Genomic DNA, 23,855 nt, shown 5'->3' with positions numbered 1-23,855 from the left:
AAAATTGAAAGAATAAAAAACCCCCTCTATTTGTAAAACTTAACACTTCACAGATATTTCTGTACTTCTAAGCAATGTTAGAAAAAGGAAACATAACCAGCCTTCATAAAGCTTGAAACACCATTTGCTGAATGAGACCACAACAACAGCAAGCAATTACCACACCTCTTGCTTTTCATAACACTTTCCAAATCCACCTTTTCTTCACAGGACTGGCCTTTTTTGTCTTCCCATTTACCTTGCATGCCAGTATCGATTTCCTTCTGTTCCAAAGGCTGAAAAAGTGCTTGTGAACCAAACAGTTCCAAGCTGCCCTTCCTCAGGAAGCTGTATGCTGTGTCTTTATGGTGGTCTCCTGTTTTTTCAGGAACAGGATGTGTGGTTTCATCCTCAAAGGAGCTGTACTTTTTAATTTCATTAGCTTCATGGGCTAGAAACCTCTTTCTTTCTTCTTCATGTTTCTTTGATGCTTTTCTGCTTTCTAGTGCTTCCATTGAGGGCTGCCACTGTTCTGACTTGTGTGTGTGTTTTCCTGATGAGTCCAAGTTTTCTGCTGCAGGGTGGAACCTGGTGGCAGCACTCCCTCTTCCATCAGTCCCTGGCTTCCCGGGCAGGTCCCCAAACAACGGAGCAAGGGCAGAGGCCATGGCTGAAATCGATGTTGCAACTGCAGATGACAGGGGGGCAATCTTTCCACTTTCACTCTGTACCTATGAAGGGAAAAAACAAAAAAAAAATCCAGAAAAACCAAACAGGACTAAGAAGCTCTGAAATTATCAATTCCATAAAATAGCCTTATCACATCAGTTCATCAAAGGTATGTTTTAACTTTCACTCTGTACCTATGAAGGGAAAAAACAAACAAAAAAAATCCAGAAAAACCAAACAGAACTAAGAAGCTCTGAAATGATCAATTCCAAAAAGTAGCCTTATCACATCAGTTAATCCAAGGTATGTTTTCATGTAAATATTGCACTTTGTCAGGACAGATTAGAACAGGTAAGGAAAGCAACAATGCCCCTGTAATTTGTCTGCAGATGGGTTATTCCACTCAAGGTAAAAACAGCTGCATGTGAGCAGCAACATCTTTAGTAACAAGGGGTGTGTGGAACACGCAACCTGACATCATGTCAGGGCTCAGGACCTGCAGCAGTGCAGGAAGGAACTAGCTCAGGTTCCAGATGCCAGCTGACATGCCATGTGCCCAGGCTAATCACCTCTGCATCTCAGCAGGACTCATTAGCTTTGGCACAGCTCTGCTCTTACACAGCTCTGCAGCTCCCAGCTCTGGTGACCACTCAGTGCCAGGGAGAGACTGTTCCGTGCTGTCCTAATGCAGGGCAGACATTCCTGATGCTCCCTCCACATAAATCACCTTCATGCAGGACTTTTTCAAATATAAACATTGGCTGTCATGAGCAAAGTATTTGAGCCTAAGAAGCACATTAAAAACCCTTCCAAGCTTATTCTGCCAGCCCCCGTGGTGGAACAACTATCTTTTCTACTCTTCTAACATGGTAATTTTGTAAATTTTCCTAGATGCAGTTAAGATGCATTTTTTTTTCAGAAATGCAGAGCTTTATCTTCTCCAAGGAGACAAAAGCTATGAAAGAGAGTGACAAACATGCCTCATACACATCTGGAGAGGCTTTTTTTGTTGTTTTCTCAAACTGCAGAGTTAGTGTGCAAAAGGACAGACAAGATCACACCAGTAGGAAGAAATTAGCTCAGACCTAAAATGTGCATGCAGATTCCATAAAACACAGACAACAATCATTCACTAAGTAAACTGGGAAGCAGAGCAAAGACTATGTTAGTTCAAAGATTCCAAAACAAGATTAAGAAAATAATTACCAGTTTATTTTTTTTCCATTGCATCTATCAGAATTAGAAATTTAGATGAGATCAGAAAAGTGAATTCAGTTTTAATTACAAGATATTTACATTTTCAAATACGCATTTTGGGAATATAACCTCTAGTTATCTATTTTGAGTGCTCTCTTGCTTCTTTCTAGAAAAACCATACCTGCATCTCAAAACCCCCCAACACTCCAATGAAAAGTTCAGAAAGTCTTTTTGAAAATATATTCCCATTGAGCTTGCTTCAGAGTAATTTGCTAGGTTCAGAAAGATGACACAACATGCTTCCTCTGATTTTCCTTGCTTGAAAAGCATGTTTGCTGTGTAAGGCTGACAAAGTAACATGACTGTCACTTCTTCCCATCTGCTTCAGCCCTTTTCTGTTCACCACCTTACTGGCCCCCAAACAAGTCAGTGACACAATCATTAATGACACCATGCTGTGACAGTGATTGGCACGTGGAGAGCGAATGGAAAAAGGACTATGTAAGGTCTGGAAATCTTGCTTAAATAAATCTGTCAAGCATTTATTACTACTTCATGTGCAAACAAAGTTGGCATAAAGTACAATTATAATCTGTACAGCCTTGAACCAATATGTTTAGAGAAATTCTGCTTTCACACTATCCTCTTATTATAAAATATGGAAAATGTATAATCATGAATGAAGCATATAGAAAGAAAAGGGCAGGAACATTCTAACACTCAGATTTATCCAAATGCATAGAAATATGACATGCACAGGAGTTGTGCTTCACTGCTAAAGTGATTTCTTTCAAAGCTGTAATGCAAAGGGACTGCTGTTTCTGCTATTGTGAAAAGATCTAAAAGACCACTTCTGGGCCACTTTATGCTGAGGCTTTACTAAAAAGGCATTCCTTTGCAGTTCCAATTAGATGAAGTATTCCAGAACAGGAAGCCAAATTTCACTCCACATTAAATAATTTCTCTCTGACTTCCTGAATTTCAAAAGTATTCTGCTTTTAAGGAAAAAAATACAGATAAAAATCAATGCCTCCTCCCAGAGGAAAATGACAGACTATGTCCTCACTAATAACAGCAATATATTGTGCTTTCAGGAAAGAGCCTGAAAACTGCACATGACAAAGCTTCAAAATGCCCTGAAAATACACCTAAAGCAAAATGATGTGTGTGTCTCAGTTTTTTACACCTTTGATCAGGAATTTACTTTTAGACAACACGTAATACTCTAGTGGAAGTGACCCACACTGTGAAAGCTACAAGTTGCACTAGGCAGGAAGTCGATATACTCTCAAATTACTTTAAAAAAGAAGAAAACCATACCAAAAAATTTGAACACTTCAGGGAATGTTCAATGTCAGAAGGCAGCTTCCTGACAAACTTTTTCCTGTGTGTGTAGTTCAGAGCAAAGGAAAGGCCAACCTTTATGGTACCTCACGCTGAAGCTGTTTTCTCAGATAAAAACAAATGCAAAAGAGCTATGATGGCACTTACCTGTTCAACTTCTCCAAGAGTGACTGGCTGGGTCTGGTAACGAGCATTCATTCTCCTGTGCCTCATATCTCCCCGATTCCTGGTGGAGATGGCCCTGGATACTGGTTGAGACAGTTTGTTAAACAAAGCCATCTTTTCTGCCAAGCTTAAGGTGGAAGAATCTGGTTCCTCAGACTGATCTTGCCCCATCGCCTCTTTGGCTGCTCTTATCTCCTCTTTAGCTAAAATTTTTTGGTGTGCTGATGCCTGCAAGCTGAAGAAGCAGAACTGGAAATTAGTTTTGAAGAAGCCATTGTGCAGTTTTAAAATCTCAACCTGATAGAAGCAGAAGATCTGCACGTGAAGCATAATAGCCAATGTAATGTAGCAGCCTAAGTGGGTATGCAGTGGTTCAACATTGGCATGAGGAATTCTAATTCAACAGCTGAAGATTTAAAAAAGAGTTACATTTTCATTCATGAATTCATTTGATTAGGACACAACATTTTTTACGAGGGAACTCAAGACTGAAGAGAGATTTTACAGACAATTTCTTTATACAGAGCACAGAGCTATGGAGAGACATTTAAGATGCCTTTAAGGTCCTACAGTGCAATTTATATAAAGTTCAATTTTATTGAAAGCAATTTGTGGACCATCTATGATAAAAACATTTAAAAGACAGACTTAAACTCCAAGTTTGTGCTGCTTTTAAGTTAGAATAAATTGCAATGACTCTTCTAATCTGAAGTGGAACAGAATTCAGACTGTCTTTTGTTTTGAGTTATCTGGGATAAATCAGCAACAAAAATTGGTTTTGAAACACAGTCCGTTGATTTTGAAAATTGACCAATGCTGAAGGCAGACACTTTCATTCATAAAAGCTGTAAAAGCATTTGTCTCTACAATAATGTATTTTATTCACCTTAACTATAAAAGACTTTATTGTTCAACTTCTTTCACATTTATGGAATTAGTAGTATTGTCTAATTTTTTTTTTTCATGGTCTCTGCTAAAGTTCTCATTCAGAATAGTATTCTGCAACTTTACCTATAGGTGGTGCAATTTCTTATATTTCCTTTAATTTTGCAAGCTTAAAAAAATACATGTAGAGACAGACAAAGGACATGTACTGCTTGTGAAATCAAGCACTGAGCTGTGCTATTTTCATCTCAGGATGACACTACCATACAAAAAAAAATAAATTACAAGAGCAAAGAGGGTTCTGCTATGTTTGCTCACATGCAAATTAATTTCTTTCAGAAGAAGAGTAAGCTTCTACAACAGGTTAAGTGTGGTTAGAAGGGTCCTGAAAACAGACACTTGACAAAAAAAAGCTGCATTGCTTTGTCATGCAAACATAAATGAAGTTGACAAATGTTTTAAATATTCTTGAAACATGTATTCACTTGTGCACACTAAAAAGGCATTCAAGACTTTAAAGATGCATCTGCTATTGAGGAATCTTGTGCTCCATGTAACATGCATGTTTACCCCCCCAGTACCTGGTAGGTTGTACAGTGCTCTTAACTACAGTGGGACTAGGTACTCTTGTCACTACTGTGTGGGTATTCACAGAACGTGAAGCAGGGGTAGTTTCACTTTAAAGAATTGCCAAGGAGGGAAAATTCACAGGGAGAGAGAAGAAAAAAGCATTAAGAAAAGCAATACATTAAGTGTTAACTACAGAAAAGACCAAACCAAAACAAAACAGAAAAAAACCAAACAGCAATCATTTTTAATTAACTGAGTTATCTGCTGTGACATTTGCTAAGTAATTCCAAATACCTTGAAAAAACTAAAAACCTAAAGGAGCAAACAGGCTGTCTCTTGAAGTTATTCTTAACCCATAAAGTAAGTTAACAGCTGACCATTAGGTGAACATCCATTCAATTCATCCCTGTTGAACTTCCCCCCCAAAATGATTTTCCCTTTTCCAGGAAAATGTAATGATATACGAGTACAGTGCAAGAAAAGCATTTCCAAAATGTACCTTTGAGATTTCAGGGTGTAAAAAGTTTTCCCCAATACATATACATTCCATAAGAAATTGTGCAGATTTCCCTCAGCACAAACTATCTTATTCATTTGGGTTATGAAACAATGCTATGATTAATCTCGTTTACCTAATCCACAGGTTCCTAAACTTCCTGCCAAATTACAGATCATACAAGTTATGCTTTACTAGTCCCTCTACATTTAAAAAGGAATTTCAATATAGTTTCCCCTGTGGCTCTCAAGGCCCTTAGCAATAAATGTTTTCCTCGCTACAAAGTTATAAGCACACAGATATGGAGTTTATTCCCAGATTTGAAGCAGGAGCCAGGGGCAGAGCCAACACGTGCACCAGACTTACGTGGCTGCAATGACCACCTCCTCACTGGTGATGGGCTGTGTGTGAGACCTGTCCTGCAAGCGCCGCAGCCTTCTCTCTACTGCCGAACTTCTGGCAGGTGGTTTGGGAATATTTTTCATTTCAAATGATTTTTCCATTTCCTAACAGGACATATGTCACAGTTAAAACCATGGAAGAAAAGTTCTGAAACAATACTTTTTTCTTAGCAGTGAAGTTCCCAAATGCCCATCTCTGAATTAGAAGCAAGATGCAACCACACCATTGCATGGAGATAAAACTCACTACACACTTCCCTCTAAATTACATTCTTAAAGCAGGCTTTAGAGCAACAGGTCTACTGCGTAGGTAGGAAATGAAGTAAAAAACAAAAGTTATGTAGCTTGAATTTGGTTAACTGCATTACACTTCATTCTAATGCACTGTGGGTTCCTTCAACATCTTGTATTTCAAATGTTTCATTCAACCTGCTCTTTAGAAAATGCAATACTCACTCTAAAAAGGAGTCTCTTTGCAGCTACGCTTAGTTTAGCTCGGTCATCCAATTTTTCTTCATCTACACAAAGAGAAAATAAAAAGGAGACTGAACATAATGAATCAATCTCATATTAAGAATAATATTTTTAAAATATGAATAATTACAAACCAGAAAAGAAGCTGTCTGTTTCTCACATTTAACAAAAAACTTATTGTGAACCCAGCTGTGTAAACTTTACCTGTTTTCACACGTATTGCATCAAATGAGCAATACAGTCTGACATGTAGCCTGACATGATTTGCAAACAAAAGACTTGTCTTCAGGACAGTTCAAGTTATTTCAAACTGTTGCATCAGTCTATGAAAACACACGGACTAAGAAAATAAAGACTGCCTTAAGGGTGAATGAAGAGTGCTGAACATCTATCTTCTACTAGCTGGCCATTCTGATTACCACCTTGTGTCCACATTTCTCAGAGGCTAAATTGGTTTCCTCAGGAGCTGAAATCAGCATCCTCCAGATCCAAGAGCCAGCATCTCAGAGCTGCAAGGAATATCAGCTTTCAAATAGCATAAGGCATTATATCTAAATATAGCTACTCATGAGATTACCTACTTAATTTGTGCCACGCTTGCCAAAGGTGACAAGAGGGAAAGAGTAGCAAGATGGCAGACTTAATTCTGTAATTTAATAACCTGCATTTTGCAATTTCCTTAGCCAAAAAACATGTTAGCAACATCAGTTTCACAATATCCTAAAGGCTTTCTTTAAATTATAAGTCATAGACCAGTGATTAAATCTGACCAAAGATTAATTTTTTCCCAACAACTAGCTTATTTACTGTCTAAATTAGGAAAAAATCCAACCCCAACTGTATTGAAAAGTTTCAAGCCATTCTCCACTTGACTCCCATTTGAAGTTTGGTATCCACAGACTGACTTTTGGACTGGAAATGAGTTTGAAATCAAGTCTGTAGTAGATATGGCCCAAGGAAAAGGGGTATTTCAACTACATATCACAGGTAAAGATATTTTCAAGTGGATTTTGTGCAGACTTAATTCTGTAATTTAATAACCTGCATTTTGCAATTTCCTTAGCCAAAAAACATGTTAGCAACATCAGTTTCACAATATCCTAAAGGCTTTCTTTAAATTATAAGTCATAGACCAGTGATTAAATCTGACCAAAGATTAATTTTTTCCCAACAACTAGCTTATTTACTGTCTAAATTAGGAAAAAATCCAACCCCAACTGTATTGAAAAGTTTCAAGCCATTCTCCACTTGACTCCCATTTGAAGTTTGGTATCCACAGACTGACTTTTGGACTGGAAATGAGTTTGAAATCAAGTCTGTAGTAGATATGGCCCAAGGAAAAGGGGTATTTCAACTACGTATCATAGGTAAAGATATTTTCAAGTGGATTTGCTTGCATTATCAAACAGTTCTTCAGTTAAAACAAAATAAAACTTATCAGATCCCATTCCTTCCTTGGAAAACACAAGTGGATTTTGTTTGCATTATCAAACAGTTCTTCAGTTAAAACAAAATAAAACACATCAGATCCCATTTCTTCCTTGGAAAACAGTACAGCAACATACCGTCAGCAGTTGGTATTTCTGCATACAAAATTGACCTAGTGAAAAATTATCAAACAGAAAAAAAGTTAGCTGGAAACAAGACATCAAAAATAAAATTCAAATTCAATCTGAAGTAGCAGAACCTCAAAGTCTTAAGATTGGGAGAATTTATCTGTTTTTCAAGTTTCAGCAGTGTCCACTTGGGAACACCCTTTAATAAAGCATAAATTCAAGCAACTGCAGCCAAACTTAAATACAGTAAAGGAAAATTATTTCTAGTTTACCTTACAGAAAATAAAAGTCTATGATTTGCTGCCAGCTTTTTAACATAAAATAGGTACCTTTGGTAGTTTACAAAGAGAGTAAATGATAAAGCAGAGTAGATGGAAAGGAAACCCTTTATATAAAACCAAAAGCATTTAACATTCAAACCAGACAGCTACAGTACTTTACGATGATTCACTGTTCGCTATTTCAAATGGGAGGCATTTGCAACAAATTGGTTTTGTTGGAGGGTGGGGGCTTGGGTTTCACTTTATAGAAAGCTATAATAAATACTTGATTGTTTTTAAAGGCAAACAATAACTTTGCAAAACGTTTATTCCAACATATGAACAAATCTTGTCCCAGCCTTGTTAATATCCAGCTGCACCAGAACGCTTCACAGAGCTACGTATGTGCCTACCTATCTGTCTCCTTTCGTTCTGCTGATGTTATGGGTTGAGTTTTAAATCTCTCAGAAGTCTTTCTATTTTCACCAGGAGTAAAATAGCGCCTTGCCTTTCGTGGCCCACGGTCCCCATTGGCAGACACAGTACTACCTGCTGCCGACATCTCAAACCGAGAGTCACTTTCAAATCGCACGACAGAGAGCGCATAGGAAAGAAAATAGGAGAGAGAAGTAAAACACAGATGTAAGCATCTCAACAACTCCCCAGAGATCACTCTGCATGCTCCTCCGGGTCCATGCGCAGACGAACGCATTCCAGCTACCCCACATCACAACTCGCACTAGCAAGCAGAAGCACAAAAGCAGGGTTCAAACCATCTCAGCCTCCAGTACACACTGGTGAGAGCTAAGCTGTGTGCTTTAAGTGCCGAACGACAACTGCTGTTGAGTGGGTGTAATTTTGCCAAGGACGTGCAAGTTTCACACGAAAATACGAGTGAAATGTCACCTACAGTTCCGTTTTCTTGTTGGCATTAGCAGACTCCAGAAAGACATTACGGAGCTGGGCAACAGAGACTTTTGTGTCAACCATGCCAATCTCACCATTTGGTGGATTTGCTTCCATGCTCTCCTTGCTTTTAAAAGGCTCTAGCTTAGTAGTCACAGTATAGTCAGACATGGAGCGAGTCAGGACCTTATGCTTTGTTGTTGACACTTTCCAAACAGGAGCCTTTGCCTTGTCAGGCTGCAATACAGACCCGCTCTGTATGTACATAACAGCTTCACTCCTTTCTACGTTCTCAGGGGTCTTAAACTGCTGCTCTGGGGCCTGCCTCTTATTGCATTCCAACTCCCTCTGAACTTCTGAGTTAACTTTCGGCTTGCTTGCAAAGGAGGAACTCCCCACAGGGGTCTCCAATTCTCCTCCGCTGAAGAGGCCTTCGTGGTTCTTCCCTTGCTTGCGAATCTCAGACGGCAGAATGGGCCTTCTGCCTTTGGAGGCCTGTTCACCCTCCAAGGAATCTTCTTCAGCAGGTTTTGCTCCGTAACCAGGTGCTTCTTTCTTTTCGCTCTCTGATGCGGTGGCTGCTGAGGACTTTGTTCCGAGGCTAACGCTGTCTGTCGGGAGGAGGCTGCCAGCAGGAGTGTTTGCTGGCTCTTCTGCTGCCATCAGCTGAGCCGTGTGAGCAATGCCAGCAGGCTGGATATAGCCATGGATTGGCTGGCGGACGGAACTGACGGGCTGATTTATAACCCTATCAAAGGCAGACGTTTCTGTCTGAAGAGGCATGTAGTGGGCTGGCACTGGATGGGATTTTCTCTGTGATACTGTGTCTGTGACAAGTTCAGGGCTTCCACGAGCACTTTCCTCTTTCACCAATTTCTCTCTAACTTTTACTCTTTAAGAAAGAAAAAGGATTAAAGCTGTGAACAGCAATACCCAATCTGGAAAGGAACACAGACACCTACTGTGGGTACAGACAGCAACATTGAAGTAAAATAAAAATCAATGCATTAAAATAAAGCAATCTTATGATGCAACCCCTTCCTCCCCCCAGGTCTTAGCAGCAACACTGCTCACAACAGTCAAGTGATTCACGGGCCATGGACATGCATGACTCCTGAGAAGGTAACTGTGCAAGCTCTGGGAACATACAGCATGTTCTCATGAGATCACAAGTGCGTTTGCCAAACAGCACATACCCATAGTCTCAAAAAAACAAGATGATCAAAACTGCTTTTTATATTATCAGAGTATTGGGTTCAGCCTGAAATTGCAAATTCTACTGGCAGTTGGGTGTGCAGTCAGATGTTTGAAGACGTCTAAACACTCGAAGCTTACGTCATACCAAGACGTTGTTGCACTGGTGAAAGGGATGAAAAAAACATCTCCACGTAGCCCTTCAGATATTTTGCCAGAGACTGGTTTACTTGTGTTTTTGTATATAATTTAAGACATCTGAAAAATCTCATGTAGTGTAACCTGTTTCAGTAAGTGAATAAATACCTTGAAAGGGCAAGTCCTAAACCTGAAAGCAAAACTATGGCATGGCTGTTGCTCTTCAGAGAGCTTGCAGGGAAAAAGGCATTTAAAAACTGAATCAAGCATTCTGTTTGAAAATGTTTTATTACATTCTAACATGCAAAACTTGCAAAAAAAAAACTTGTTCCCAAAAGTTACCTTACTTCAATGTGTTTTCTGGAAACACCTCTGGACTTGTACAACATCCATGCAAAACAGAGTTTTATTTAACCTTTCTAAACAGAATACAGCAGCACAGTGGGAGGCAAACACGTGCAGCCGGGGGCAGCCTTTGCTCGGGGGGCTACTGCTGCAGGTAAAGCTCTCCAGCCTTGCTGAGGCTCAGACACCTCACAGGGTGAGTGTCTCTAGATAACACACCACACATAGTATTAAAAATGAAAGCCCTGTAATTCCTCCCATCCCAAATGGGTATGAAAAAATAATTTTAATTTTAAGGAAAGAGAGAGAGTCAAGCTAGGAAACTACTGTTTGAAAGTAAGTAATCCAGCTCAAAGTATGTGCAATTCCAGGCTTGCTACCAATAGACTTTTTGGAGTCTACATCATTAAGAAAAAAGTAATACTTAGGGGGAAAAAAGGCAAATTATCTATGAGAATAATTCAGGATATCCCAAGTTATTTGAAACACCACTCTTTCTAACATTTTGGTGCTTCTTACCTCTGAAGATTGATGCACTTGTCAGGGAAAGTTGCTTAAGCACATAAAGTGTGTTAAGTCTGAAGAAGTATGCTTTGAACTACATGTACCAAGCATTCTCCAGAACATCCACACCAATGTTAGTACTGGGTTATAGGCATTACTTTAATCAGGAACATTAAAAACAGTCTTCCTGCAATGCTTTTCATGGTGGGCTTACTGTACATGTTACCAAACCAGGAGAAAGCAGCTGCCTGTAGCTTTGATCACGATTTTGTTTTACTTTTCGTTTTTGTTTTTTTTTGTTGTTTTTTTTTTTACTTATCTTGTACCATCTCCTTTGGAATTCAAGGAGTTACTTGTAGGGAATGCTAAGATGGAATGGTGTACAGTAGAAAAATATGGTGGTTTGCAGAGCACAAAATGAGATAAAATAAGTTATAAAATCTAGTGGAAGTCAGAATGATAGTAACTGCGGAAGAAGCTTGGGGAATTTGTATTTTTTCATCAAAACACCAATTATTCAAAAGTTAGAATAAAAGCAGATGCTTCAGAAAAGTTTCACAAGCTTTTTATTCACAAAAACCCCACTTTCTTACTTGCTGCTGTTAAAGGAAAATTAAAGGGCAAGTGTTAAATGTAGAGAGTAAAAGGAAAGAAAGGGGTGTTTGTAGTCTGATTGTTAGCCACACAGCTATGTTTTATGATACCTGGAGGGCCAGCTGATAAGTGAAGATGTGTCTCCTTCTGAATCTTTCTGAAGAAACCATTCAGGTTTTGCTTTCCCTGCACTACTACAGAAAACAGAACTTCAGATAATTTCTGAGATCTCAATACATGCTCCCATTATTTCTCCCAATCTCCCTTCCCCACTGCTTTTTATTTTTGATTACTCAGTTGCAGAGGTCTGTTCTAGAAAACAAAAGCAACACTAGGCCAATTCAAAGGTGATAAACTGTGAAAGAAATTATTATATAATCCCACAACCATATACAAAGTATGCCAAGTGGTAAAGATTCTGCAGGGGTAACTTTACCAAGTGCACATTGTCCAAAAATTGAGAAGTGAAAGCAACTACACAACCTTATTTTTGCATTTGCTATTGCAGGTCAGTTTGTGTAAGGACATCTGAAAAAGCTGTTAAAACCATTCCTTTAATTTGTGATTTGAAGTAGTAAAGACTGCTGCAACCAAAACAAAGGAGAAATAGGAATTTAATGAAGTGAAAAATTCACATGGATCCATCATATTTCCTAAGAAATTCTCAGGAGTATCTGGAATCTCTGTGTCCTATTGTAACCCTGTATCACAGAGCTTAAGAAATGCCCATCTGGTTAGCACAAGTCAAAGACACTGTGTCACTGGGTGACTTGGCAAAGGAAAAAACTTAAGAAAAAAAGTGACCCCTAATTTAATCTTGCCTTGACTTTACTCTGTTCACATTTTGGAGCTGAAAGCATAAAAAGAAAGAAGAGTTTTTAAAAGCCCTGCAGCAGTGCAAGAAAGGGCGTTTGCAGGCTGCCTACATAAAGTTTCTCAAAAACTTTCCTAATGCTCACCTTCACCTACAATCCCCCAGCAACAGCAGAACACATCGAGTACTTTTAACCTTGCAAGCACAGTCTGTCCTGCCACATTAACATTTACAAACTCACTCCCCAGAGGTGACAAGCAGCCAGGATGCTTTCATTACTTATAGCTACGTCTGAAAAAACTTTTCCATTGGAGAAGAGCCATTTGGGATAAAACCCCCAAATTAAGCTCCAGGTCATATACTTCAATTTTGCTTAGCTACTCTTTTATGAAGAATAGTTAAAAAAGGTTAAGTCAACAACTTTTCTGGAGATAACAGTGTATTTGATGCAAGTAAGTTTAAATTTGAGAACTCACCTACCGTTGTCATTGAATCCAAATCTATCTTAGAACATCAAACACCAACTGTTGAAACACCTTCTGTTTTTGCAAACATTTTTGAATCCCTAATGGAACTGACCAAAGAGGAGGCAAAACCTTTTCACAGAAGCTGACTAGAAACAGCTAGCTGGAATTGTTTTGAAGCACAGGAACTTCCTTCTCTCTTAATGTGTACTTTGGCACAATTTTATAGTGGGCACGGCCCAAGCAGCAATTATTTGTACTTGATCATTCATCCTTTGAAGACTGCAATCAGAAGAACGTAAGCCACCTTTTGAATTTAATCAGCCATTTCAGGAGCCAAATGCAGGCAATGTCAACTGATACCTTCTCAGTGATGGGTAACTGGATTAATTATTAAATCTTAGTACTGAAGGCACAAAAGCTTTCATATATATTCCAAAGTGATCTGCATTTATTTTCCAATTTAAACTCAGGAAATTTAAGTTTAACAAAACCAATTTTATAGCCTCCATATAATGAGGAATTGACTTCAGAACAGCAGTCACATGAAAAACTGGAGTTAGCCTTTTTTTCTCTTGTGAAATAGCTTTATAGCAGACCACCAGAGAGTAACTTTAAATGGACTGAATGGACACAATGACTTTTTTACCACTCAGAATCAGGGACAAGAGTTTCAGAGAGGTTGTTCTTACATCTCTGAATATCATGGAGTACACACTGGCACTGAAAGTTTCAGGGGTATTAAAGAATGGGGTCTTGGCAACATGGCCTTTAAAATACCAGCTACTGCCTACATGTCTATCCAAACAAGAGACCAAATCCCACATTTAAGCTCTTGGCTGCTTTAAGTACTCCACCACATCTTGATCGGTGCAGATGGCTTCCTTCAAAAGACAGCAATTAGGGGAAATTTGTTTTATGCAAATACTGACCAAAGCCTCATCCAGAAAAAAAAATCTGAAATTAGAGATAATGCAATCAGCAATTTGTATTATGTTATTGCTCACAGAATAGTTGGATTGGACCTTTAGAGGTCATTTAGTCCAATCTCTAAGCTATGGGCAGGGACACTTCAACTAGATCAGGCTGCTCAGAGTCCCATTCAACATCACCCTGAATGTTTCCAGGGATGGGGCATCTACCTTCTCTCTGGACAACCTGTGCCAGTGTTTTACCAGCCTTTTTGTAAAAAATTTCTTCCTTATATCTAGTATCAATCTACCCCTCTTTTAGTTCAAAACCATTCCTCCTTGTCCTATCAGAAAGGAGGAATGTTCCTGTTAAAAAGTCTGTTCCAATCTCATAATCACCTCCTGCAGCACTGAAAGGCTGAAATGAGATCTCCCTGGAGCCTACATCTTGATCGGTGCAGATGGCTTCCTTCAAAAGACAGCAATTAGGGGAAATTTGTTTTATGCAAATACTGACCAAAGCCTCATCCAGAAAAAAAAATCTGAAATTAGAGATAATGCAATCAGCAATTTGTATTATGTTACTGCTCACAGAATAGTTGGATTGGACCTTTAGAGGTCATTTAGTCCAATCTCTAAGCTATGGGCAGGGACACTTCAACTAGATCAGGCTGCTCAGAGTCCCATTCAACATCACCCTGAATGCTTCCAGGGATGGGGCATCTACCTTCTCTCTGGACAACCTGTGCCAGTGTTTTACCAGCCTTTTTGTAAAAAATTTCTTCCTTATATCTAGTATGAATCTACCCCTCTTTTAGTTCAAAACCATTCCTCCTTGTCCTATCAGAAAGGAGGAATGTTCCTGTTAAAAAGTCTGTTCCAATCTCATAATCACCTCCTGCAGCACTGAAAGGCTGAAATCAGATCTCCCTGGAGCCTTCTCTTTTCCAAGCTGAACAGCCCCAACTCTCTCAGCCTTTCCTCATAGGAAAAGTACCCCATCTCTCTGCTTATTTTTGTGTCTCTCTTCTGGACTTGCTCCAACACTCCCGGTCTTTCCTGTGCTGAGGATTACAGATACAGTATTCCAGGGGGGATCTCAAGAGAGTGAAGTAGGGGGGCAGAATCACCTCTCTCAACCTGCTGACCATGATCCTTTTGACGTGGCCCAGGACACATTTAGCTTTCGGGGCTGCAGGTGCACATTGCCAGCTCACATCCAGCCCCACATCCACCAGTTCCCCGAAGCTCTTGGCAGAGCTGCTCTCAATCCCTTCACCCCCAGCCTGTACTGGTACTCCTGGGGCTTGCCCCAGCCCAGGTGCAGGACTTTGCACTTGGCCTTACCAAAGCCCTCATGAGACTCTGATGAACCCACTTCTAAAGCTTCTCCATGCCCCTCTGGGTGATTATCCCATCCTTCAGAGTGCCAACCACACCACTCGAATTGGTGTCATCTGCAAAACTCTGAGGGTGCACACAACCCCCTGGTGTCATTGAGGAAGACACTAAATAACCCTGGTCCCCAAAGAGACTCTTAAGGGACACCACTTGTCACTATGTCCATCAGGACTCTGAGCTGTTGACCACTACTCCCTGGATGCAGCTGTGAACCAATTCCTCATCTACTGAACAATCTATCCATAGCTCTTCAGTTCAGAGAAGGATGCTGTGGGGAACTGCAGGAGCACAGACAGAGACATCTGTAGCCTTTCTCTTGTCCACTTACGTAGTCACTCAACCACAGAAGGCAACTAGACGGGTCAGGCAGGACTGGCCTTGATGAAGCTGTGCTGGCTGTCTTGAATCACCTCCCTGTCATCCATGTTCCTTAGCATAGCTTCTGAGAGGATCTGTTCCATGATCTTCCCAGGTACAGAGGTGAGGCTGACAGGGCAGCAGTTTCCAGTATCCTCCTTTCTACTCTTTTTAAAGATGGGTGCAATGTTTCCCTTTTTCCAGTCACTTGGGACTTCACCTGACTGCTCAGATATCATGGAGATATATCAGTCAATTCCCTCAAGACTCCAGGATAAATCTAATTGAGCCCTGCAGCCTTATTTTTGTTCAGTTTCCTCAGACAGTCAGGAACATGATTTTGTTCTTATAGTGGGAGGGACTTTGCTTCCCCAGTCAGCACCCTGCTGTCCACCCACTCATGAGGTGTAGAAAAAGAGGTTGCTATTGAAGGCTGAGGCAAAAAAAGTAGTTGAGCCTTCTCCTCATCTGTTTTTACTCATTTTACTTTGACTTTCCATATCCAGCTAACACACCTGTAGAAGTCCTTGCTCTGCTTTGCATCCCTTGCCAAGGTCAGTTCCAGCTTCACCTTGCCCCTCCTAACCTCATCTCTACACAACTGGGCAGTGTCCCTATACTCTTCCCAAAACACCTGTCTCTGTTCACTACTGTGCATTTACTTCTTTAATAATCCATGTTGGTGTCTTCCCTTTTTTCCCCCTGATTTCTCACAACTGGGAACTGAAAAGCTCTTGTGCCCTATGGAAAGCAAAAATCGTTGAGTTTATACCAATTACCTCAGTTTATTAAAAATAGTCAACAAGTATGTATAAAATTGAGTTCTCATTTACATAATTTTTAGTTGCAACATTTTAAATTAAGGTTTTACAGTTATTATTTTCTATCTGCCTACCAAGAAATTAAAGACTCACACTTAGAGAAAATCATACTTCAAAAAAATTCTTAGTCACACATTATTTTCAGTTATCATAAGAATTTGACAGTATTTCTATACCACACTGAGAAATTCTAATGTAAAATTGGTGGAAACTAATTTTTTTTTTCTTTTGGAAGAATCTGGTCACCCTATTACCATAGTAAATTTGTCAAGTCTAAAGCAATAGAATTTTATCTCTACCCTCTGCCCCTTCATGCACAAATATGCCTGATATGATCTGAAAAATTGATTACTACCGTTCAAAAAGGTTTTTACACTTTTACATCAGGAAAACAAATCAACTATTATTTCAACTGACCTAAGACACTCTTCAGCTTTCAAGTTTGCAAACTGTTTTATTGTGGCAGAAGGCATCATAAAGATATTCAAATCTTCACCGAGAAACAGCTTGCCTCTACTTGGAAGCTCCCAGCCAACAATTACAAGATATAGAAGAAAGAAAGTTAAAGACTTGCTCTAACAGATTATTAAAAAGCCAAAAAACAAAACCCATGGGGGTTTAGAACCATAACTCCTTCAATTTTTAGTTTGTGTCCTCTCCACAGAAGAAAGAAAGTTAAAGACTTGCTCTAACAGATTATTAAAAAGCCAAAAAATAAAACCCATGGGGATTTAGAACCATAACTCCTTCAATTTCTAGTTTGTGTCCTCCCCAGAAAGGGCCTAATTTTAGCAAAAATTCTATAAATATAAAGTTAAACCAAGGACATAGCTAATTAGAGAAATACATAGCCACTTCCTTGTATCAGACACTGATAAAATAAACCAAATTAATCCAGCCTGCCCGAGACATCCAAAGCAACTAAATACATTCTTCAAGGGTAATAAATACATTCTCATTAATACTGTAGACTGATGCAGGAGCTGATTAAGATAAAGGAATCTACAGCAAAACAAAGAATAGAAATCATACTTACCTTTGTCTGCTGTTACTGTGCAAGGGCTGGTCATTCTGCAAGTGGGTGGGTGAGGCTGCCCGCTTCGGTGGAGAGAGGGACTCTCGGGGGGCTTGCTTTGGTGGTATTGGCACTTCATTATAGCAGGAAGAGTCTCGTCCAGAAAGTGAAAGGGAGACAGAACTATCCAAGGTTGCTGAAGGGTCAGAAGGCTGTCTAATGGCACTGTCATCTGCTTTTCTAACACTTTTTCCATTTGAGAGGCCATCTTTATCTTCACGGCTGGAGTATTCTTTGGAATCAGAAATCACACTCTTTGATGCCTTTGTCTCAGTCCTGGAAAAACAGAGGGTGCCATAGTCCTTGTTTTCATCATCTTGCCTTTCACTTTTCACTCCCTTTCTTTCCACGCTGTCAGGATCTTTCCTTGCCCGTGTATATCTGGGTGAGTAGTCAGAATCCAAATCAGACTCAAGAGATAATCCATACTTTTCTGCCAGCTGGCGTCGCCTCTCCGCCTTGTACCTAGCTATTCTCTCTGCTTTTGACTCTAGTTCCTGGACATCCATGTTTGCTGTACTGTACAAGGGCTCTGTATTACCTCCTGTGGTTTCTGATCGGTATCTGGATGATCTGGGGTGTTTCTCTAGAGAAGAATCTGAAGTTTCCTCCTCTTCATTTGATCTTCCTGTCAAAAGTGCAACATACATGAGCAAGTCCTTCCCAAAACCCCAGGTACCCCACCCACCACTCAAACTGATTAAACTAAAAGCTTTCCATTTTCTTACAAATCACAGTGAATGCAGAGACACATTATATTTTGCACTTTTGTCTCCAAAAGCACACACAAACAATTTGAAAATATGTATTAGGAATAATTCTTTAATAAGTAACAGTTCTCAATTCAAATAGTTATTTTAAAGCAATAAGAACAATCAACATTTTTCAAGTAAGACAACTGAAGACTTAAAAGGCAAACTAAAAAAACCCCAAACAACCTGACAGAGCTCTTCTGTAGAAGAGCTTTGAGGCTGATAGTGTAGCAAACATGAAGTAATTCAGCAGTGCAAGATGGACTGCCATGTGCCACTTACCTAAGTGGGGGCTGTATGGGTCAGTTGCACGCATATATCTTGGTGTATCTTCCTCTAGCAAACGGTGTGTGACTGATCCTGGGCAGTTTTGTAGAAGCATAGGTTGTGTATCATTTTCAATTCCCTCTAAGCGCCTAGCTATTCTTTCTTTTCTGAAAAATATGTGAAAAATGTGAAAACAGGCATCTTGAAGATTTGAGGGCAGAGCTTCTATGAGGAGATAACAAAACAAGTCGTGTGTTTTGTTTTACAGGCCAAACACTTTTTGTCCTTTACCTTTTCATTTCCAAAAAATCTCGGTTGTTTGGTTCAAAGAGTTTTCTTAATTCTGAAACTGAGACAACAAAAGATTATGTAGCTTATAAAACAATAAGTTTCAGAAACTTGCTAAAATGCTTTAGAATAAGAAGGAACAGTCAAATAAAGTTCAGTGGTTTGAAATAGCTTTTGTGAGGAAATGAGCATTTTCCTCTTGTTTTCCTCGTTTATTAAGGTTGTGCCGTCAAAAGTGCATTAGGCACCAAGTACTCCTCCCCTCTAAGTACTTCCAGGCTAATCCCAAATCTCCTATGCCCATCCTAGCAGTTTTCAAGATCCAGTATATACTTGAAAAGTTGTATTTTGATTAGCTGAAGTCAAACTTACATGCCCTAGTAACCCATTTCAAAACCATGTAGTACGGAAAGTCTGCTTACCCTGCCTACTCAAAGGTCAGGGAGTGACCATGTTTAAAGAGAAGCAGTAAGGAAGAGGTCCCCTCTCCCTTACTTTCCTCCACACCCTTATATTGATCAAATCTCAAGAATCCCAGTGACTCATTGATTAAGTGAAAATTACCATGCACCATCATGGTACTCTTGCATGGTTAATCACTTTGCTAACTTTCCCTTGTAGTTTTAATTGGACATACTTTCCTTCTTTTCCCCTGAACTCTCTGCTGGTGTTAAGTGCCAGCAGACAGCTGCCACAGTTCACAAAATTGTAGTGAACCAAGGGGAGACACGACAGATGAAGTAATCCCTATATATACACACACATGTGCACGTGCAAACCACAGTGCAGCAGTGAGTGCTACACAAATAAGTTCAGTGTGACTTCTTACCACCAGGAAGAGAAACTGCCCAGGCTGTCCAGGGAAGCAGTGGACTGGGGTGGGGTGTGCCTAACACACAGACATGCACATCCACACCTCCCCTCCCCATACTGTGGCCTTGGCAAATGTGGTGCTGAAAGCTGTGTGCACCTATTCTTGAGCCAATGCACCACTGGGGCTCTAACCCTGTTGACCCAGGGATCAAAAGTTAAAGCAAGTGAAAGTCTATGCCTGCTAAAGTGGCAGAGATTGCCATCAGAAACACCTGATGAGTCAGGAGTGTCTAGCTGACATTGTTCCACTGCAGAGGTAAACCTATCAGCTTATTTTGCTTGCTACCAGATCTCATTGCTCTAGATACTTAAAGATAAATATTATTGAAACACCACCCTTTTAAAGGTCAGATGCACCTGTTCTGCCTTCCCTCTACTGTAAGAACTTAACATGCATGGCTTAGTCAGGGTTCCAGCTCAGCTGACTCATCCAGGAAGTTTGCTGTACTCAATACCAGTGCTCACATCTCATAGATAGATACTCTTGACATTGACTGCCACATCTGTCTCACAAGCTGTAAAGTCTGAAAGTAGGACTACAGATAAAATGTGGAGGATCAGCAAGAATTAACACATTCTGATCCTCAACCAACACCAAAGCAAAGATGAACCCTTATGTTGTGTTTTCACAGATTTTTCTCTCAATGCACGAGCAATTTCCACTGTTGCCCTGTCTACCCAAGTGGTGCTGGCAATGGAACTGTATTAAAGAGAGAATTTGCCCATTTGAAACCAGCCTTCATTTCAGATCCGCATCAAAGGAAATGATTTCTCATAAAGAATTTGCTCTCACCTCCCCAAATCTATTGTTTAATTATGTTCCACTAGCTTTTAGAGGTTTTCTGTTCCATCTGTTGGCTATGTATATACAACATTTCAAAACAAAACCCATAATTATCTGTCTTCAGAAGAGTCAAAGGCCTCCAGAGTTCAGAGTTACTAAAATCACATTCCATCCAAACCCGGATCCTTTTTTCTTCCCAGTCATTAGTCTGTACAGTCACCAAAACCATCATCAGAGAACAGGTCTTTTACACAGCTTTAGTAAATCTCTAAAGCACAGCTTCATTTATTAGTGAAAGTCTTCGCTCCCCCCACCCCCAGAAAAGGAAACTTGACTATAAGTTGTCCACATACAAGAAATGTGGAACATCCAAAGAACTCCTAAAGCATTAGTTCAACACTCTCTTGCTGCATGCTAGCTGAAGTTCCAGAGATTCTACTACCACTCTGCAGTCCTAATAAGAGCACTGGTCTCATGAAAAATGTCTCCCAACACCTCCCCAAACACGGGATAAAAATAGCATGGGACTACTCTATGCTGCCTTACACTTTTTCCAAGCTTGAGATTACAGAAGTAATTTCAGCTAAATTGGACAACACCTGCAGAATTTTTTTGGGGAAAGCAGTTCCAGCAATATTCTTGTTTTGGTAATGAGGGAAAAAGAACCACAAAAAAGCAAAACCAAAAGAAGACAAAATGAAGAAAAGCTTCTAGTCTAGTTCTAGAAGAATTAGACTAGTTTCTTTTTGATGAATAAAATATTTTACTTCGAAACGTAAAAACCAGTTGGAGACATTTCACTCCCAAGGACACTGGTTAGTCCTTGCAAATTTAGGTGACCAGATTTCTCCTTTTTACTTGACAATTTGAGTATGTTGGTGCCAACTCCCATCTGTCCATGGGATGTTTTCCCATGTGACCATCACAAGCAACACCATGGGAGTGCTAAAAACAGCAACACTTTTACCTAAAAAGTAGCACAAAAATCTGATTCAGCACACAAGAAAAGATTAAGAAGCTTAAAATAATTAATTTCACGTTAAAAGGTCCTTATCCAGATTACTTAATGGCAACACACTTTGTAAGCACCATTGGTCAGTTAAGGGCAAGGGGAAGAACAGCCACAGCTCAGAAACAGCTGTGAACTTGAGGCTTTATTTCAGGATATTGAGCAGGATGCTGTGGTAGGACACCCTCTGAGGTAATCTGTCAAGAGGCACCTTAACTTTGGCAACTGTAGTCCTTCGAAACAAAACTTACTTTGGAATACCATTATTTAGGAAAAAAAATATTGTTCTGTATGTTGACCCAGAATGAAAAACAAAAAGTACATTTGGAGCACATCTTATATTTTAAAAACTCCTTAAATTAAGGTGAAATATTTCTTATAGAAATATATATTCATAGAAGTCTTTCAAAACTTGCTACAGTATATAAACATGTTTATGCTGAAAGCCCTTTTTGACAGCTGCAGAAGGGATATGTAAATAAAGTTGGAGCCACGTGAGAGCAGTCTTCTTTTTACAATACAGAAGCTGTAAAAACTCAATTAAGCCTTCCAAAAGTTGATAATAGAGGGGGAGCATGTACACTTGTGAAGCCTGGATAGACTTCACAATGGATCAAAAAGTTACCTGCCAGAGGACTAATTTCTCAGATGGTAAATAACCATTGCAACACAGGAAAATTTAGCAGAACAGCAAAGCCTACCAGCCTCATTCCTACTTCCTCCTCTCCACAACTGGAAAGGTGATGGTCTTAAAACTAAGCTGGAAAAGCATTTATCTTCCGTTTATGCCAGCAAAGGTGCATTGACAGGTTCAATGCTCAACTGCAGGCCTCAGTTCAGTTTGTATCAGTTGAAAAGTAAACATATTCCTACAATTTCTCAACATATGCAAACCTGGACCAAAATTAGGGTCTAGAAAATAACCTGGATTTTCAAAAAGCCCTGGTCTTTAAGTAGTCCCACTGGAATGAAACCAAAAGCTCCCACTGCTCTTTCTTAAGTCTGGTACACACCAAATACGATATCTTCATTATAAGAATATTTTTTTTGAAAAATAGAAACATCCTGAAATAGAAATTAGTTCATCCTCTGAAGCAACTTACAGATAAGGTTTCTCAAGTGAAGGCTCAGTTAAGTTGGTGGCCACATGACTATAAGGCTAAGTGTAAGGAATAATGAGGGACTATGGATTATTACTGTCTGGTGCTGTCAGAAGTCTGTATTGTATAAATGCACATCACTCTATTCCATCATTTTGCCAACAATGTTTCTTTCTGAACGTCTGTCATGATCATATTGAAAAGCAAGCATGTCACTTATATAGCACTTAAATGTTATGCTGGAAGAAGTGCTCCTTTCTAGAGGAACTCTGCAACAAATGGCATTAAAAGAGCAAGACAGTTCCTTTATGTTGGAATTAGTGCATTTAGCCTTGTAGCTTGTCTGAAAAGAGTAAAAATCACCAGAACATACACACACACAATTTTAATCCAAGTTCTGATGTTCATAATATCCTTGAAGGAAATGAACATCTTTGCGCCAGTTGCACATAGTTCTTCAGTTAAATGTCACCCTTTGGGGGTCAAGCACATTATGATTTTCTCTAAATAATTCAAGAGAATTAATTCTTGCCTCTACCTCAACTGTGTCAAATGATAAAGATGGAACTGCTGTTTTCTTCAGAAATTACTCAGACTAAGATAGAAGTTTGGAAAATAAAAAATATCTCCCAAACTAAACTCCATATGTACTGCAGGCCATTTAGCATGCGAGACAAAAATTCAATTGCAATCAATTGGTCATGCAAGCACAGTGACTCCACCAACCACCAAATGGCCTGGAAAGAGCTATGACTCTTAACAAGTCAAGTTAATACTTTTGAACTCAGGATTAATCTGACTGTAAAAAGAAACTCTCTGAAGTTTTGGATTTCAACTACTAACCTATTGAAACCAGGTAAACAAAGCTGAACTTTAAAGCAGGGATGTAGGAAGGTCTCACAAAAGAGCATTGTGGTTCATCCTGTTTCATCCTTCATGCATACTTCACAGAGAAAACTCATTTACAAAATATCTGTGCTTAAGTGATTTTAACTGTGCCTTGTACTTGCATAGATGAAACTTCACATGCTGTTAAATTACCACTTGTGTTCATAATATGTCTCCCTTACTTACCTTTGGGAAGTACTGCTAAGAGATTAGCATCAATATCCTTTGTGCTGTTCGCAAGTTCTTCTTTATCTTCAAGTGAGAACTCCTTCTGAAAACTGAAAGCAACATCTGGTTTACAGAAAACTGTGGATGTCTCTGCTACAAATCAAACAAACCCAAGACATAACCAATTTACTGCAAGATAGTCTAAA

General features: G+C 39.5%; 1 protein-coding gene across 17 annotated transcripts in view; it reads right to left on the bottom strand.

Annotated features, from left to right (window-relative positions):
* The window catches only part of SVIL (supervillin), a 107,555-nt gene that overhangs the window by 36,890 nt on the left and 46,810 nt on the right, over positions 1-23,855 (bottom strand). For 6 of the 17 annotated variants that reach the window (XM_039710899.1, XM_039710864.1, XM_039710834.1 and 3 more), the window contains 14 exons: positions 23,668-23,759; positions 18,831-18,888; positions 18,555-18,706; positions 17,482-18,148; positions 11,788-11,871; positions 8,907-9,794; positions 8,410-8,574; positions 7,746-7,780; positions 6,163-6,224; positions 5,672-5,811; positions 4,821-4,916; positions 3,337-3,589; positions 1,855-1,878; positions 239-710 (listed from right to left, as the gene is read on the bottom strand). In XM_039710899.1, the coding sequence (XP_039566833.1) occupies positions 239-710; positions 1,855-1,878; positions 3,337-3,589; positions 4,821-4,916; positions 5,672-5,811; positions 6,163-6,224; positions 7,746-7,780; positions 8,410-8,574; positions 8,907-9,794; positions 11,788-11,871; positions 17,482-18,148; positions 18,555-18,706; positions 18,831-18,838 (3,046 nt within the window). In that variant the 5' untranslated portion in view covers positions 18,839-18,888; positions 23,668-23,759. The remainder of the gene's footprint in view (positions 1-238; positions 711-1,854; positions 1,879-3,336; positions 3,590-4,820; positions 4,917-5,671; positions 5,812-6,162; positions 6,225-7,745; positions 7,781-8,409; positions 8,575-8,906; positions 9,795-11,787; positions 11,872-17,481; positions 18,149-18,554; positions 18,707-18,830; positions 18,889-23,667; positions 23,760-23,855) is intronic. The other 11 variants (XM_039710843.1, XM_039710944.1, XM_039710926.1 and 8 more) reach the window with 8 other exon arrangements.

This window comes from Passer montanus, unplaced genomic scaffold (assembly GCF_014805655.1).
Source record: "Passer montanus isolate IOZ18808 unplaced genomic scaffold, ASM1480565v1 scaffold10, whole genome shotgun sequence".
In the NCBI taxonomy this organism is placed as follows: Eukaryota; Metazoa; Chordata; class Aves; order Passeriformes; family Passeridae; genus Passer; species Passer montanus.
Note: the sequence above shows the minus strand (reverse complement) of the source record. Positions and strands in the feature narration are given on the sequence as shown.